General features: G+C 45.9%; 1 protein-coding gene across 1 annotated transcript in view; it reads right to left on the bottom strand.

Annotated features, from left to right (window-relative positions):
• Positions 1–18,234, bottom strand: part of LOC124556766 (PAT complex subunit Asterix) — a 73,600-nt gene that overhangs the window by 31,135 nt on the left and 24,231 nt on the right. Inside the window, exon 3 of the mRNA XM_047130774.1 lies at positions 7,981–8,089. Coding sequence (XP_046986730.1) covers positions 7,981–8,089 — 109 coding nt within the window. The remainder of the gene's footprint in view (positions 1–7,980; positions 8,090–18,234) is intronic.

An 18,234-nucleotide genomic window follows, 5' to 3' on the forward strand; every position in this document is an offset into this window, starting at 1 on the left:
GATGGAGGGAGGTAGGATGACAGTGGCAAGAGCTCAAAATTTCCACATAATGGAGGCCCAAGGTGTTGGAGATAGCAATAGGGTTCACAATAACATCATCTGCTACTTTAAGGCGAAAAATTGGCGAATGGATCTCCATCCCAGAGAGCCGTCGGAATTTGGCCCACACAACAGAGGAAAGGGTGGAAATGCTGAAAGAACTAGTGAATGAAATCCAGCTAGCTTTTTTGCTATGCTGACAACACTTTGCATGCCTCTGTTTATAAGGAATGCAGTCTGCCATCGTAGGATGATAGTTAAAAATGCGGAGAGCACATCTCCGTGCATGATTTGCATCATGGCATGCCTCACTCCAACAAAGGACTGAGACGTGGTGTGGTACAGAGGAAGTGAGAGGAATGGAATGTTCTGCAGCAGGAAGGATAACATTTTTGAGATATTCCACCTGGTCATCACAACAGGGGAAATCTTGTTCTTCGGAGGTCATCAGGGAGGAGAAAAGCTGCCAGTCAGCTTTAATAAGCTGTCATTTGGGTGTGCACGCAGGTGGGGTAGGAGTCAGCAATCAGATAGCACATGGGAAATGGTCGCTCGAGTAGATGTCAGAAAGAATGAACCACTCATGATGATGAGCAAGCTGGGCAGTGCATAAAGATATGTCCAAATGAGAATAGGTATGTGAGGAGTCAGAAAGGAATGTGGGTGGGTGCTTTAGTGTTAAGGCAGAAGAGGTTGAGTTGATTAAGATGATCAGACAAGAGGACACACCTCCGACATATTCTGGGAGAACATCAAAGGGGATGATGCACATTAAAGTCACCAAGTAGTAGAAATGGGGAACTTAGCTGCCCAGTAAGCTGAAGGATGTCTGCCCTGGTGACATCGAATGATGGAGGGACATAAACAGTACAGAGGGACAAAGTCAGGTGAGGAAGAAAAGGCGAACCGCAACAACTTCAAGATGGGTAGTCAGGGAGATGGGTTGACTATGAACATCAGGCCATATGAGCACCATGACACCTCCATGAGATGGGATGCCAACCTCAGGGTGAAAGGGTGTCACCTCAGTGGCTGCTGAGTAACAGCCTGCAAAAAGTCACTGCTACAGGCCACAGAAGCAGGAGGATCCTGCTGGTCTGTCGAGTTCAACACAGAAAAACAGTCAGTGGTGCACACTGGTGATACGGAGGCCGGCCAGGCTAAGGTATCACATGGCAACACCGTCGAAGAGGATCTTTGAGTTGGCGAAGGAGAAGACCATTTGCCTTTGGATGACTTCTTCGAGCCTTTCCGACTAGCAGAGGAAGACTGGTGTTGTTTGGCTGGAGGGACGTAAGAAGTCATCACGGGAGTGCTCCTTCTGTACTTTCCGGCCTACTGGTTGTGTGGATCCGCCCCTTGAGGAGAGAGTTTGTCATCTTGTTGCACAGCTGGACAGGGGAATGCCAAGGCTACCTTGACACTGGGTGATTTCACAACCTCAGAGCTGAATTTGAGGTCGCATATCTGCGTAGCCATGTTCTTCATGGAGCGAGTGGTAACAAAAACAGAATTATAGGCGCCAGACGGGAGAAAGCAGGGTTTGCGCCTAACCAATAACTTGCGAGTGACTCGGTAAAGCACTTTTTCCTTTATCTGGATCTCTTAGACAGCCCACTCATCAAAATATCAGGTACAATCCTAAGACGAGGTGGCATGGCTGCCACTGCAGTTGATACGGCGGCAAAGAGGTGGATGACAATCGCCCTCATGTGCATCTTTACCACAGGTTACACATTTAGCTGGGTGTCGACAACACATTCTAGTGTGGTTGAAATGATGACACTGGTAGCAGCACATCGGGTTCGCAATGTGTGGTCGGACTGTGATAATTTCATAGCCTGCTTCAGTCTGGACGGAAGCACCACTATATCAATGCTAAGAAAAAGAGTGCGGATGGGAACTAAGGAGAAATCTACCTTTTTCATCACCCAATGGATGGAAGTGACACCCTGATCTGAGAGGCAAGACTGCATTTCGATCTTGGTCAGACCATTGAGCAGCTTAGTGTAAGTAACACCACGGGAAGAATTCAGAGCTCTATGGGCCTAGACAGACAGGGTAGGAGTGAAGTGAAGCGGCAGGCAGTTGAGCTTGAGAATTAGACGTAATCTCCAAAAGGAAACTGCCATTCTGTAAATGAGAGCAGGGTTTCACAGGGCTGGCAATGGTATCAACACCTTTCTGAATAATAAATGGATTTACCGTGACGAAGGACTGGCCGTCTTCAGTATGTGAGACCACAAGGAACCATGGTGCAGCTGGAGTGGTCTTTGAGTAGTTAGCCTCATTCCATTTACATTTTGTAGACCTTGATTGTGAACATTGGCTCATTGCAAGAAAATCCCCCACGATTGCCACCATCTCCGATGGCGCACTCCTTCCAACTGGGGGTTTCCTTCACAAGCAGGCGCACCTGCCCTAGGTGATTGTTCACATCTCAGGTCACACCTCCTGAACACCTGACAGAGGGACTAATTGGCAATTTGGGAAGGTTGCAGCTCAGGCAATCACCCCTCCCTGGGCTTGGGCTGTCCCAGTGGGTAAATCCAAACCCTACCTGTCGACCCGGGGCTGGGAATTGTGAGTTACCCAGTCACCTATTATGCGTCAGGCACGTTGACTGGCCTTCAGGAGTGCACAGGGAGGAAGGAGAAAAAAAGTAATCTCAAACGCCGAAGCGGAGAAGGGAAAAAGAGAAAGGAAAAGGGAATGAAAAAAAGTGGTGAGACTGTTCTTATGTCAGTGACAGACAATGCGAAACATTCCCAATAACACCCCAGATGTGTTCCCCAAGGGAGGGGAAAAATAATAGCAAGCGGATAGACATGCAGCATGGAAGGGAAGAGATGCTGCAAAAGCTGGGGCCCCATGGTAGCCAAACACAAACCTGCCAAAGAGTGGCGAGCCTCCTGGTGGAGTCCTGGTAAGTGGTTGCTGTACCACTCCACAGAGGGTTATGGGCATTAAAATTCACTAGAAGAAAGGAGGGGACTAAGCTGTCTAAAGAGGGCAAGAATAGCAAGAACCATAGGAGGCTGGTCCGGGGGGAGGGGGAGTAAATATTGCATATCATTACCACAGTCTAAATGCAACTGAACAGACATTGCTTCCAGCACACTATGAAGAAGAATGCAGAAACTAACAATTTTCGTGTGGACCAGTGTACAGACACCACCGGAGGGTCACAAAGGGCCAACTCAGTTCTGGCAGAAGGCTTGGAAACCACAAAGAGTCAGCAAATGAGTATCCACAAAATGAGATTCATGCAGTACAACACACGCTACAGAGTAAGGAGGAAAAAGAGATTCCAATTCCTGCAGGTGGTGATGATAAGTATTACTGCTCCATTGTAGGAGAGTAGTAAAAGAGGCAGGATGGCTGGTGAACGGGCCAGAATTAGTCATTGTTCCCATTCAGTGTCCATCTCTGGTAAGGACAGAGTGCAGAGTGATATCCTTGAATGTAAGATTAGACCCTGATTGCGAGGGAGGAGGCGACACTCCATGGGGTATTGAGGGCAGGCGTGTGGGGGCAGGGAGTCATGCCCCTACACTTACACCACTCCTCCTCCTCCTCCTCCTCCAGGGCAAGAGAAGTTGGTAAGTTGCAGCGATATCACGATCTGAAAGAGGATGAGTGGTCTTGAGACCCACAGTGCATGGGTCCTGTGTCTGACTTTACAGATTTCTTGCCCTGGGGACACTGGGGAGGGGGGTTCCTAGAGGCAGCCCCATCCCTGGCTAGTGCCAGAGGAGACGATTGCTTCTCTAACCACAGAGAAGGAATGGTTCCATGAGGGAAGGCAATGGGAACTGCCAGGAAGGAGGAATGCGAAGGAGGGTAGGACAGAAAAATAGGAGGGGGAGGGGGGGGGGGGGGAGGAGGAGGAGGAGGAGGAGGAGGAGGAGAAGAAGAAGAAGACTGACAAGAAGCAAAGATAGACATTAAAAATAAAGATGGTCACATTTCTGTTGGGCCTCAGAGTAGGATAGACTGTCAAAGAGTTTTGAACTTCTTAATCTTCCATTTCTTTTTCTAGATTGGGCAATCTGGTGAGCAAGGAGAATGTGGGCAGGAACAGTTCATGCACTTTGGCAGTGGGGTGCAAGAACTCCCCATACAGAGATGGTGGCCCCCATTGCCGTAAATAAGATTCGCCTCACATCGTTAAGACATGAGACCAAAATGGAGACACCATGAACAGCACATGGCAGATGGCATATAAGGCTTCATGTCACAGCAGTAAACCACAATTGACTTTTTATGGAATGGTAACACTCTAAAAGCCAGGATGAAAGTGCTGATTATCAACAGAATTGCCCTTAGAACCTATTTGGACTCGCTGATGAAATGAATGCTATGCCATGCCATGTCAGGTTAGTCCCCTAAGTTCCTTGTCAGATTGAGGGAGGAGGTCCCTGTGGATGGTAATGCCCTAGGTCATGTTTAAGGACTATTGAGGAGTGATTCTCGCCAGGATTTCTCCTAACCGCTGACAGGCACAAAGGAAATCTGACTGACTGGCAGAATTCATTTTATTCAGTAGGAAACCAGACTGCATCTTATTGTTTGAGTAAACTTCACCAAACTGATCTGTGATATGTTCTCCAAATAACAGCAGTCTGGTAGTGGTGAAAGTCTTCCTGTCAGTCCTGGAACAAACCAAGTGAAGGTAAAAGGGTTTTGCCTAAAGCCGGCAGGCCTGGCCCTCCTCCCCAGACCTAGGAAGCAAAATCAGGAACAGAGAGAGAACTGTTCCTGTACGAAGAGATGGCCTTGTTTGAGCAGCCAGAAGCAGAGCATCTGCTTTGGTACCACCCACTTCAATCAGGGGCTGACCCTAAGGGCACCACCCAGCTGCAACAAGGGTCACCTGGCATAGTGCTTGTTGCTGAGAGTTCTGATGCCCCAAAAAGACAAGCAAACCATTCCTAGGCATACACGAGGCAGTGACAGCTCGAGTATCAGAAGTGCGATCCCTGTGTTGTCATAGGGCTCTGCCAAATGAGTACATAACAACACCACCATACAGACTGGTTACACGTGCTGGTGACCTGCTGAAGAGAAGTGGGGAGGAGGGGGGGTGGGGGTGGGGGGGACAGCTACAGCAGGGAAGGAAGGGGGAAGGACTGGGGGAGAGGAATCCACACTGGAGGTGCTAGGGAGGAAATTCGTTCCCAGATGGCACACTACAGAAACAATTTCGGAAAGGAGGTCAAATCCCAAGGGGAACCAGAAAGAAACACAAGACCAAAAAGAAATAGTGGAACCAAGGGAATAACTGGATCATCATCATAAAGGGAAAGACACACTGAGATGGGGATGGGGGGGGGGGGGGGAGGAGCAGCTAGGGTGGGAAGGAGAGGATATGGGGAAGATAAATCAGCCTGGGAGGGAAGAAAGGCTGCAATGGCTTGGGGCTCCATGCGTGCTGTACTTATTACCCACAAAAGATCTGCGAGTCCCCTGGGGTAGGGGTCATCGTAGGCCACAGAGCATGTCAGCTGTTCAACATCATATCCTGTCATGTGCTCCTAACCCACCACCAAAACCTGCTCCAGCAATGACTGTACTCTTAGTCAGTACTCCTGTCCCCATTGCCACCTCTGATACAGGGACCTAGCACCCTAGTAACAACCTACCATGCCACTAGCCATAACCCTGTGCTGCCGTTTCACTGGTACAACCTGCAACCCCACTACCCCGATCGTAGGTGAGCAACTGAGTAGGTCAGTGTGTGACAGTTCATGAATGCTGAGCCACTCCAACTGCCCAAGCCTCTTCTAGTCCAGCTGCATCAGAGCAGCACTGCCTCTAATGTGCTGCCAACTCCAACATCCCCTAAGTGCTCAGTCAGACCATTTGAGTTGGCCAGTCCAGATGAGATCGGGCCACTATCACTTGGTGGGGATCTCAGACACACCTTCCACTCTCCCATGCCTGCAATGGCAAAACCTGGCCATTGCCGGCTCCATTTGGCAATTTCAGAGGGAAGGGATTTAGTATCACTACCTAAAGTGGGTTTCGATAACAATTCATAGGTGCTACACGTCCCTACAACTGCTTCTGCTGTTGGCTACAAGGGGCTGAAATGATGAGTCACGTGGGCTGCATCTCTTGCACAAAGCTAGGGCAGCTAGCAACAGTGGCCCTCGTCACGACCTTAGAAAAACAGAATACAAGCAGTTACAAGGGCAACTAGATTTGACAATTGATAATTTAAAAGCATTTTCTCCATCCATTCCTCCACCTGTCTGCCTCTGTAGCTGAGTGGTCAGTGTAGATGCCTGCAATGTGGCGACCCAGGTTCAAGTTCCAAAGCTACCAAGGGTGCAATCAGCCTCCAACTCAGGAGCTACTCAACAGAGGTAGCGGCTCTCAGGTGTAAACGTCAACAGCAGGTTGGAGAGTGGTGTGCTGAAACTGTGCCCCCTCCGTACTCCATCTACGTGACGCCACATTGCAGATGATTACAAGGCAGGTGGTCAACATCAAATCGTCTTCAGGGCCTGATTGCCGAGTTTCTTTTCCATTTTTCATTAGTTCACTCACTTGTCAGTTGCAGCTATCAGATTTTTTTCTGGCAAGGCTGGATGAGCATTAAAACTGGTGGACTTAACAACAAAGACTGATGTACTTCTTCTTCTTCTTCTTCTTCTTCTTCTTCTTCTTCTTCTTCTTCTTCTTCCTTAGCATTTGTCCCGCATGCTTGCAGGGTCCCATTTTGGTTGGCTGTCACAATTTTATGTGATCACGTGCCTGATCAGGGTGTAGGCATGAGGTCTTCATGCAGGGTGTCAAGCCTTCACTGTCAATGTCATCCTACTGCCATTTATCATTTACTTTCAAATTAAAACTCGCCTTTGCCATTACTATTGTGTCTGCTCTAAGAACATGCCCATACCATTGTTGATGGCTTTCTCTCATCTTGTCTACTATTGATGGTACTCCATATAGCTTATGACTGTTATCATTTGTGACACAATCGTGCAGTGATAATACAAATGTCCACCTGAGCATCTTCATTTCCATGACAGCAAGTCGTCCTTCCACTTCTTTTTTTTTAAAGGCCAGCATTCAGTAGCATAAAGTGCAACTGAATGGATTACAAATCAGTATACTTTCGACTTGAGGCAGTTTGGAATCTTCTGGTCACAAAGTACACCAGTCACAGAATGCTATTTGAGCCATGTGCTACTTAGGCAGTTAGAACAGCACCTCCTCAGTATTTCAAATGGAAGGAGCAACACGGATGGCAACAGGGTGAGGGAGCAGGGGCAGGAGAAATACCTAATGGAGATGTGCAGATGTCCTTGGAAACTGCATTTCTAGAGCTTTCTGAGGATGGTTTTTTTTTCCTTTTAATTCAAAGAAAGTACTTGCTAAGTGACATTTGCAAAGGTCTGTTGTACTGCCAGCTCCAGCAGGGTCAGGTTGTACATAGTAGTGTGTTATTTCCTGATCCCCGCTGAAAGTGACTCAGGTGTTGTCTGAATTCTAAATTTCAAACAAAGTGGTAGTTGACTGTTCCCTTCAATATCTTACTTACATATCTGGTGAAGGCAACACTGGGTTAAGTGCTCTGGCATGCAGTCCTCTTTGGGTTTCAGCAGACATTGCATTAGCATATCTGAATTCATCAGGAAACTGTCCTGTTACCCAGATGATGATGATGATGATGATGATGATGATCTGAGTAGCTTGTTTTCAGAGGTTTCTCTGCATCACAAGGGAATCAAGATTGTGAAGTTAATGAAATTCAAGCTGTCTTTCACACCCACTAAGCTTTAAGTACAAGGGCTTTAGAGCCTATTCAGGGCAGCAAGAAAACTTGATATTGTTATTTCCACAAGACTGTTCATTTCTCCATAAAAATTGATTCTCATAAAATGAAATTAATTATATCTGAGCAATTTGTTGGACCTTCTGTAAACTTACTCTCATCATCAGTCCACACATGCTGAAGATCATTCCCAGTATATTCATATAATCAGGGGTCAGGTCTTCCCCCTGGCCATTTTGAGAGTTCTGTACTGGAGGTTTGTACCTGTAAACAGAAAAATATTTGATACAGGTATCTATTGAAATTATGAATTAAAATTATTGCCAACTGATAACTCCTGTTACTGTAACTGACTCATTCAATTAGATGAGGTAGAAAAATGTGTGTGGTTCTCAAGCAAAGAAAGTTACATTATTTGTACTAAATCTCATCATATCATTAGGGCTATAAAAATATCGAGCACCATAATTTTAAAGAGGCACTTCAACGACAAATGTCACTGAACATAAATTATTTTTAAAACTCACACATGCAATACACACAACTCTGAAAGTAACACACACAAGTGCAAATGATTTCTCAAACCACATGATATTCATTACAGCACACTTTGTGTTAAGTGTACGCTGCAATCATGAGGTTCAGTGTGACGTGTGATTTTGCAAATGCAGACAATGAAAATTAGACACACAGCAGTTTTTCTGGAACCCATTTTACATGCTGCTGTAAGAACTTCTGTGTGTTTTCCACTAAGAACGGATGGGCAAAAAGAAGCCTTCCAAACTAGAGTATGATAGTGCTGATGCTGTCTTTCATAGTAAATAAGTCATTGAAATCCAAGAGTATGTACACAAGAAATCTAGTGGAATTCAAATATTTCTAACAGTAAGACATCCTGGCTAGTATTAGTTGTTTATGGATGACTGAATGTTGCAATATTTTTGTCAATCCCAAGTTTTTTTTTCTAAATTTATCCATTGTGTCTTGACAGTGATAACAAATCACTGTGTGGTATCAGAAAGCTAGATCCAGACTGGTAGTGGAAGTAACTCCAGCAAAAGCTTCCACCGTTGTCTGGGTTATGTCTGTGCATTGCTCTAGCAACTCCAGTTTCACATTACAGCTGCAACTTGACATATCCCATCTCTTCAAGAAATCCTCCTAATAGTCTTCCATACAATCATACTTTTAGTGGATCAATTTATGACGTTCAGGAAAAGCTGGCATAGTCTACTTGCTCTCCCTAACAAATCAATGACGTTTCACCCTTATCACTCCAAGACTTTTAGGTTATCTGCAGTTGACCGACACTTTAACTGACATTGAATGCCCCATTCTATCTTCTCACAATGTCTAATGACTACTGAGGTCACTGATAAGGAGTACCTGGCAGTAGGTGGCAGCACATTGCACCTAATTTGAAAACATGTATTTTTGGGGGTGTCCAGATACTTTGATCACAGTGTACTTATTACTGAAATTAGGCTTTCAACAGGGGGGGGGGGGGAGGCAAAGAGACAGAGACCCGCAGGAGGAGACCGGGGGGTGGGAGGAGAGTCTCTTTGTCTACAATTTCATTTGGGGGCAGGTGGAGGAAATATAATGTTAATCCAAGATGCACATGCACTTTTACAGTGACCGCTTGTAAGCTAGTGCTAAAGGGGATAGATGAGAAGGACTATGTATTGCTTACAGTAACTGCCACTCCCCCTTTACCATTCTCCCAAATAATTTTGTCCTTTTCATGACTGCTATAACCATGTAGCACAGAGGAGTCAAAGTTTAAAGTGTGGCTTATTGTAGACTTTTTTGCTGTACCTTTTCACTCGTTGCTCTTGGTCCCTTGCTTCAATTTTAAGCACACAGGTATCTTTGTTATACCAGAACCATTCATTTCCTTATTGTCTTCTGAGTACCATGAGGGTTCATTATTCTGAACGATATATTCTGCTGCCACTATTGTCTCTTCTGCATGTGCTTGCTGGTTTAGACTGTAGCACAGGCTTGTAGCTACATTTTCAAGTTATTGTGCTTTGATCAGCTATATTTTCTGGGTGCCAACACTAGTCTTCCATACAGGTTGCTTCACTGCCGAGATGAATGGCTTCATGAATGTAGGCAGCTGGCTAGACCTAAATGTCTTGTTTGCCACAGAATATGAGATACATTGGGTAACCTTGGGTTCCTGTAATTTCTTCTCCTCTATAAATAACCAACATTCTCTGCTCCATACTTCTTTTTGCAAGCAATTCAGACATGTGGATTGAGCCATACATGGAATATTTCTATCATTTACAGCAAAAAAACACCTGCTGCACAATGTCTTCCCTTGTATTGCATGGTGATGTTCCCAAAATTTTGGCATTTAAAGTACAACATTGGCTTAGATATATGAGGTGTGATAAAAAAGTAATGGGAATTTAATTTTGCAGCCTTTACACATCAAATTTTCAAAACTTCTCATCTTGTTGGTATACATGTTCCTGATGTATGTATGCATTTTCAGCTGTTTTGAATATTTAATTAATTGTTGACAGTTGGAACAGTTACACGAGTTTTTGAGAGCTTGGTGAATTTTCAGATCTACTTTAGGAAGATGGATCAAAAAGCAACATGGATTCTGGAAACAGAGATCCTGCGAAACTCAGCTCGCTCTGTTCCTTCACGAGATTCACAGCTCAGCGGAAAACAGTGCTCAGGTTGATCCTGTGTTCCTTGCCTTCACAGCAAGGCATTGCCGTCTAATGGAGATACGAGCTTACGGAGTATCAGAGTAGACTTGCAGATAGAACTCAACACGCCACTCACAACTGAACTAAATTGAGAGATGTACAGGTAATATTCGGAGTACCACAGGGAAGTGTGATAGGACCGTTGCTGTCGACAATATACATAAATGATCTAGTAGAGAATGTTGGATGCTCTTTAAGGCCATTCACAGATGAATTTTTTTTAGGGCGCAAAACTGCTATGTTCATGTGGCTCAGTGAAGAGGAAAAAACTGAAATTTAAATCAGCAGCAATGGGAGCAAAACTAAAGGAGGAGGGAAACTACAAATGGCAGGCAATCTTAGGAAACACTCTTATTAAGGGGGGGTTGTTTTGCCTGAGAAGAGCTTCAAATGACCAATGTCGTCTCACTGACACAAACACATGGACGCGACTGGCTGAGCGCGTGTCATCTACTAAAAGGGAGAATATGTCAGGTGGCAGCTGTAAATAGGGGCACTGAAGTAAAAGGTGTCTTACCATCCATGGTTGAGAGCAGAGGGGACAAAGCGGGGGAGGATCACCACTTGAAAGATTTTGATGGCTAAAAAGACAGTTGCCCTATCCAGAGTCTAGTTAAAATTAGGTCTTCCCAATGACAAAATCGGGAGAAAGAGGTCGCCGCACAGGGAAGAGCTTTCACATCCAGCAATTTATTATTAGGAAGTGTAGACCAATGTGTGTGCCATAAAAGAGCAACACAACGACATAAAACACCCTGTTGATCAGCAAAGGGAACCATGCAAACAGCGGGCCAAGGAAGAAAGACTGCAGCTGTGGTCGCTATATTGGCTGCCTCATTTCCACACATACCAATGCACCCTAGGATCCAGAGGAATGACACAGAGATGCCCCCCAACTGGAGCAAGTGGAGGCAGTCCTGAATCTGGTGGACCAGAGGGTGGGCAGGATAAAGAGCTTGGAGGCTGAGCAAATCCGAGCATATAATATACTGGATCCGCTTATGGCTACGGATGTATTGGACAGCCTGCAGAACAGCGTAAAGCTCCACAGTAAAAACCGAATACTGGTTGGGAAGCTGAACTCTATTAGGGGTGTCGCCAACAATACAGGCACTCCCAACACCATATGTTGTGTTTCAGCCATCAGTGTAAATAAATGTGGCATCCTCCATTTGTGTGCATAGAGCAGCAAATGCCCGATGATAAATGAGATGAGGGGTACCATCCTTGGGAAGATGACAAAGGTCATGGAGCAGCCAAGTCCGGGGGCGAAGCCAAGGTGGTGCCGTACCCCCAGTAGTCAAGAAAGTTTTATGATAGCCAAAGGAAAGAGAACATAGCAGTTGACAGAAGCAGACTCCCGGTGGTAGCAGAGAGGAAAAGCGCCCCACATACCATACATCTGAGGAGGCGTCGAAAAAAGGGCATGTGCCAGATGAGCAGGCATGGAAGACAGATGACTGGCGTAATGACTCAGAATGACAGCTCGCCAATTGGACAGCGGAGGTTCAGCAGTCTCAGCAAAAAGGCTTTCCACGCGGCTGGTACAAAAAGCTCCAGACGCTAAACGCAATCCACGGTGGACAGAGTCGAGACCCTGATGAATAGACAGCCAAGCAGAGGAGTAAACTATGCTACCATAGTCCAATTTCGAGCGCACTAAGGTGCGAAATAGGTGGAGAAGGACCACTCTGTCTGCTCACCAGCAGGTAGCATTCAGAACACGGAGGGTGTTAGCAGATCGCAGACAGTGAGCCAAAAGATATGAAACATGGGAGGGCCAGCACAGTTTTCTGTCAAACTTAAGTCCCAAGAATTTAGCAACGTCCGCAAACAGAAGGTCAACAGCACCTAGATGTAGGGAAGGTGGAGGAAACTCCGTAGCAAAAAATTTACACAGACGGTCTTACTGGGAGAAAAGCGGAAGCCGGTTTCTATGCTCCAAGAATGGAGGTGATCGAGACATCCTTAAAAGATGTCGTTCAAGAAGGCTGGTCTGTTGAGAGCTGTAGACGATTGCAAAATCGCTGACAAAGAGGGAGCCTGAGACATCGGGAAGGAGACAATCCATAATTGGATTTATGGCAATGGCAAACAGTACAACACTTAGCATCGAGGAGATGTTTGTCCTTTCCAGATTTCGGAACAGGAACAACGATAGATTCCCGCCATCTTCTGGGAAAGGTACTGTTGGTCCAAATCCAATTATAAAAGCAAAAGAGGTAACACAGACTATGGTATGATAAATGCAGCAACATTTGGACATGAATGCCATCTGGTCCTGGGGCAGAAGAACGAGAAGAAGAGAGTGCGTTTGGTGTTCCCACATAGAGAAAACAGTATTATAGCTTTCGCTCTTTTGAGAGGAGAAAGCAAGAGGTCAGACTTCCACTGCACATTTCTTCAGGAAAAAGGCTGGCAGGTACTTTAAAGAGCTCGAAATCCCAGCAAAGTGTTGACCCAATGAGATAGAAATTGTGACTGGGTCCACTAAGGTATCATGCACGACAGTGAGCCCAGAGGTCGGGGAGAAACTAGATGTGCCACATAAATGTTGAATTCAACTCCAAACTACTAAGTAGCAAAGGTGTTAAAGGAGCTAGTAAAGAAGTCCCAGCTTGCCTTCTTGCTATCGCGGATGATGCAATGGCATTGCACACACACAACTGCTTATAGCGGATACAGTTGGCCAAAGTAGGATGGTGGCGGAAAACGCAAAGACCACATCTCCACTCGCATATTGTGTCACGGCACACCTCGTTCCACCAAGGAACTGGGGGGCGCCGGGGCAAATCAGAGGTGTGAGGTATTGAACATTCCGCTGCTGTAAGAATAACTTCTGTAACATGAGTGACCTGATCGTCGATGCTAGGAAAGTGACAGTCATCAAATGTCACTAGAGAGGAGACAAGTGTCCAATCAGCTTGGGCAAACTTCCAGTGTCTCGAGCACATAGGTGGCAATTGCTGTAATCGCAGGACACACGGAAAATGATCACTCGAGAGTGTATCAGCAAGAGCGAACCACTCACAAGCGCCACGCTAGCTAACAGTACCGACCGAAAGGTCCAAATGAGAGAAATTTGTCTTGGAGGCAGACAAAAATGTAGGTTCCCTGGTGTTGAGGCAAACAAGATCCACTTGGTGGAAGAGGTCAATCAATAGAGAGCCTTGCGGACAAGGATGCGGAGATCCCCAAAGCAGGTGGTGGGCATTGAAGTCCCCAACCAGCAAGTAGGGGGGCAGGAGCTGACCAAGGAGATAAAGGAGATCAGCTCTTGCCATCGGTGTGGACGATGGAATGTATATGGTACAAAGAGAGATGTATCCAGAAATGGAAAGACTGACAGTGACATCTTGGAAGGAACTGTTTAAGGATATTGGGTAATAATGCACAGTATCATGGAGAAGAATCATAAGTCCCCCGTGTGTCAGAATGCCATCAACAGAGGGGAGATCAAACCGGACTGACTGGAAATGAGGGAAAACAAAGCGATCGTGGGGACGCAGCTTTGTTTCCTGAAGACAGAAGATGACCGGGGAGTAGGATCGTAAGAGGATCGACAATTCATCCCGATTGGCTCGAATGCCGCGGATATTCCAATGGATAATTAGCATAGGGTGGACAGAAAAGGGAAGAATTTTACCACAGTTGCTGTCAACTCAACGACTGCTGAGAGCCAACGGCTGACAGCATGGAACAGCATTCAGCCAAAGGCAGAAGATCCTGATTCATAGGTTGTTCGGGGGCAGCTCCTGCCACCAGCGATCGGCCAGTTGATCGGCCGTCAACGGTGTGCCTTGGCGACATGGAAGACAGCCGCAGCTGTAGATGAGACACTCCAAGGCAGAGGAGAGGAACTTTGTTTCTTATGAGCCTTCTTGGAAACAGGACATTGAGATGAGGGAGGAATCGAGGGTTGTGAAGTTGGGGTATGTAAAAAAAATCTTCGTGAGCAGGCTCTTTTTTGGAAGTCCGGGCATCCGATTTTGGGGCTCGTGATTTAACAGCAGCTGATGAAGGGTGAGCCGTAGAGTGAGCAGGTGTAAGTGGGGAGGTTGAATGGGCGATCTTTGTGCTGACAAAGCTAACAATTGTGGCACTAAAGGTGAGATTGCAAGTCTGCATGGCTGCCTACTTAGTAGGCCGAGGAGATGTAACGACAGTGCTTTATTTACCTGCTGGGGGCACAGTGGGCTTTCATCTGGCGCACAACTTACGAGCAGCAAATGTAGACAACTTTTCCATCTTTGAAAATGGGGCAATCTCTAGAGGATGCAGCATGGTCGCCGATACAGTTGATGCACCGAGGGGGTGGAGGTGGACAAGCACCCTCATGGACATCCCTGCCACATGTAACACACTTGGCTGAATTAGAACACGACTGGCTGGTATGATTAAACTGCTGACACCAATAGTAATGCTTAGGGTTGGGGATGTAAGGGCGAACTGAAATTATCTCATAGCCCGCTTTAACGTTCGATAGAAGTTTAACTCTGTCAAATGTCAAGAAGAGCGTAAGGTTTGGTAGCAAGTCCTTGTCAACCCTTTTCATGACTATGTACAGCCATTACACCCTGGTCAGACAGGTAGTTTTGAATTTCCTCGTTGGACAATCCGTCGAGCGAGCATGTATAAACCACCCTGCATGATGAATTTAAAGTGCGGTGCGCTTCCATCCAGACAGGGAAGGTGTGAAGCAGTGGAGTTTGCAGCAATTTGTGTGTCCAGAGGGCGCTGACTTTTTAACAACAAGGTGCCATTTCATAATTGGGACCAAGACCTTACAGGACCTGCAATTTTCTCAACACCTTTCTGAATAATGAAAGGGTTGACTGTGTAGAAGTCTTGACCTTCATCAAACCGAAAAACAACTAGGAACTGTAGCACTTATGGAAGAATTGTCTGTGGCTGAGATTCATCTAATTTTCGCCTGTGAGCAGAAATTGTAGACATAGAGGAAACCACTGTGAAAGTATCCCCCCTGATTACCGGCGTCTCAGATGGCGCGCTCCTTCCTCATTGGTTCCCTCTTCCGAAGGCACTCCTGCCTTAAGTGATTGTTCACACCTCAGGTGAGACCTCCTGAGAAACGGATGCAGTGACCAATTGGCATGTTTGGAAGGTACCAGCTCAGGTAATCACCCCTCCTTGGGCCTGGCCTTTACTAGGGGGTATGTACGTGTCCTACCTGTCTACCCAGGGCGGAGAATTGCACGTTGCCCCATCACCGGCTACGCATGGGTAGGCCTTCAGACACGCACAGGGAAGAAAGAAAGAGAAAGGGAGGAACAAAGAAAAGTAAAGAAGTCATGTATCAAATGCCACAGAGGAGAAGAGGGTAAAGAGAATAGGCAAGGAAAAGAGAAGGACAAAGGGAAGACAGAGACTTTCCAGCATAGAGAGCAAAGAACAGAAACTATGTCTTTCAACTGTAAGAGTCCACCTCCAGATGTAGGGATGAAACATACTCCCAAAGAGGGGGAAGGGGAAGGAAAGAGGTGGGGGGAGGGGGGGAGGATGTGGAAAAGGAAGGTATGCAGCCCAGAAAGGACAGAGAGCCACACTAGCTCGGGGTCCCGTGCTCGCCACACACGTATCCACAAAAGAGTTGTGGACCCCCCCTGCGGGATCTGAGCCTTCTGATCAACCCCCCAACTTCTGTAATTAAATGGAATTTAGAAACTTTTGTTATGACCTTTCCTCCTCTCTAATTACTCACCATAATTTGCTCTCTCAACACTAGAAGCTACTGGTTATCTCCTGACAGATTGGACCTAAACTTTCACCAAGCTGCTTGGTTCTTCCTGACACCATAGATGGCCTGTATTTATCCATTCCTGTTTTGAATGTCAGTGAGTTTTCCTACACTGTATTAGGCATGGTAATGTGTTTTTGGTGTTGCCATATTTTTGTTCACCCCCCCCCCCCCCCACTTTGCTACTGTGTTCTCTTGTACAGTGAGACACTCAAGAACTTTACTCTTTGTAAGTGGTGTTCTGAGCTCCTAAGTACATAATCTGACACAGAGAAGAGGCCCAGTTAGGTCTACAAGAACTTCTTTAACAACTAGATCATAAGGTGGGATATACAAAGTGTTAATGGCAATTTTAGGCAACATGGGGAAGTTAACAGTTACTGCGTGGAAGGTGGTGGTAAGTGGGACGGGTGCAGCGTGATACATGTTACTTATGAATAATACCACACCACATCTAATCCAATCACAGTTACCATCTTTTTTCCTGTGGAACGGATCAAACCTCAGTACAGGATTATCAGAAGTTTCACAGTGTCACTCTTGTAGACACAAGCTCAATGTCTTTTTCTATGCCATGTTTGAACTCCTCCACGTTGACCCTGAAGCCATTCACATTCCATTGTAGAATAGGAGCCATTCTTCAATACAAGACATCATCGTCATTTTGGAGATGTTCCATTGAATGGTGGCTGGGACTAAACCTGGAGGTCATCAGATTAGTCCCCCTCTTCCTTTAGTAATCAAAGCCTGAAGGATTCCATTAAGAGAAAAAAAAAAAGAGGACAGCAAATCTGATCATTTATGGCATTATCTGATGCAAAAGACCAGGTAAGGAGCAGAATGAAGGGGAAAAAAACCAAAAGTAATTACACACAGTGAGGAGCCAGAGGTGTACCTGCCAAAGGTGGAGCTCCATCCTTCGAGGGTAGTCTTGCAGTGAGAAGTCAGCTTCCACATCCAACCTACAGTCACCCAATCATTGTAGAATACAGGCATAATCAAATGGTGAAAAGGTAGAATATCAAAAAAATTGTGGAAACAAGAACTAGCACAAAAATCACAAAGAGGTTGAAAACATCTTGTCACATCAGTCTACTGTTAACGGGCAATCTTTAGGAATTTCATCTTAAGTCTAAAACATGATAAAAACAAGAGAAAAGGTAAATCAGCCATAAAAAGTAATATTTTAGAGTGAGCAGGGGATATGTGCCTGACAAAGCAGCTGAAGGACCTCAACAAGGCTAGTCCAGTGAAGCAAGGTTAACTTATGTACCAGACCAGAATTCCCCTATTCACTGTAGAATACTGTCAGAATGCTCTCATCACAGAATGCAAAAATGAAGTGAAGAGACCACAGTCACAAAGGTCAAATGAGGGTCGGTAAATCATATTTGTATAAATTGTAAAACCAGATACACTACTTGGGGGTCATCACAGAACAGCAGAGTCAATGAGTTATCAAGTTTCACTGTTCACTGCAAAGAACAAAGTTGGGGCACTAAGTGGATATGGGCTTACGACAGAAGGATGTCAAAAGGACATTACAGTTCATCATCTAGCCAAAGGATGTGACTCTGAGTGAGCCAGGTATGGCCAATTTGGAGCCAGCAAAGGGTAGTGGATTCCCTTTGGAAGGAGCAAAAAAGACCACCATGCTATTCCCCATTTCAGGTCTCCAGAAGCCAAAGGATGTGACTCCGAGTGAGCCAGGTATGGCCAATTTGGAGCCAGCAAAGGGTAGTGGATTCCCTTTGGAAGGAGCAAAAAAGACCACCATGCTATTCCCCATTTCAGGTCTCCAGAAGCCTAAGATGCAATGATAGTGTTGCAAATCATATCCTGGTCTCCCCATCTCCATCTCAGAAGCCTCCTTTGCTAACTGATCAGCCAGCTTGTTCTCCGGAAGAATCCCAGTGTGG

The sequence above is a fragment of the Schistocerca americana genome, chromosome X (genome assembly GCF_021461395.2).
Source record: "Schistocerca americana isolate TAMUIC-IGC-003095 chromosome X, iqSchAmer2.1, whole genome shotgun sequence".
Lineage (NCBI taxonomy): Eukaryota > Metazoa > Arthropoda > Insecta > Orthoptera > Acrididae > Schistocerca > Schistocerca americana.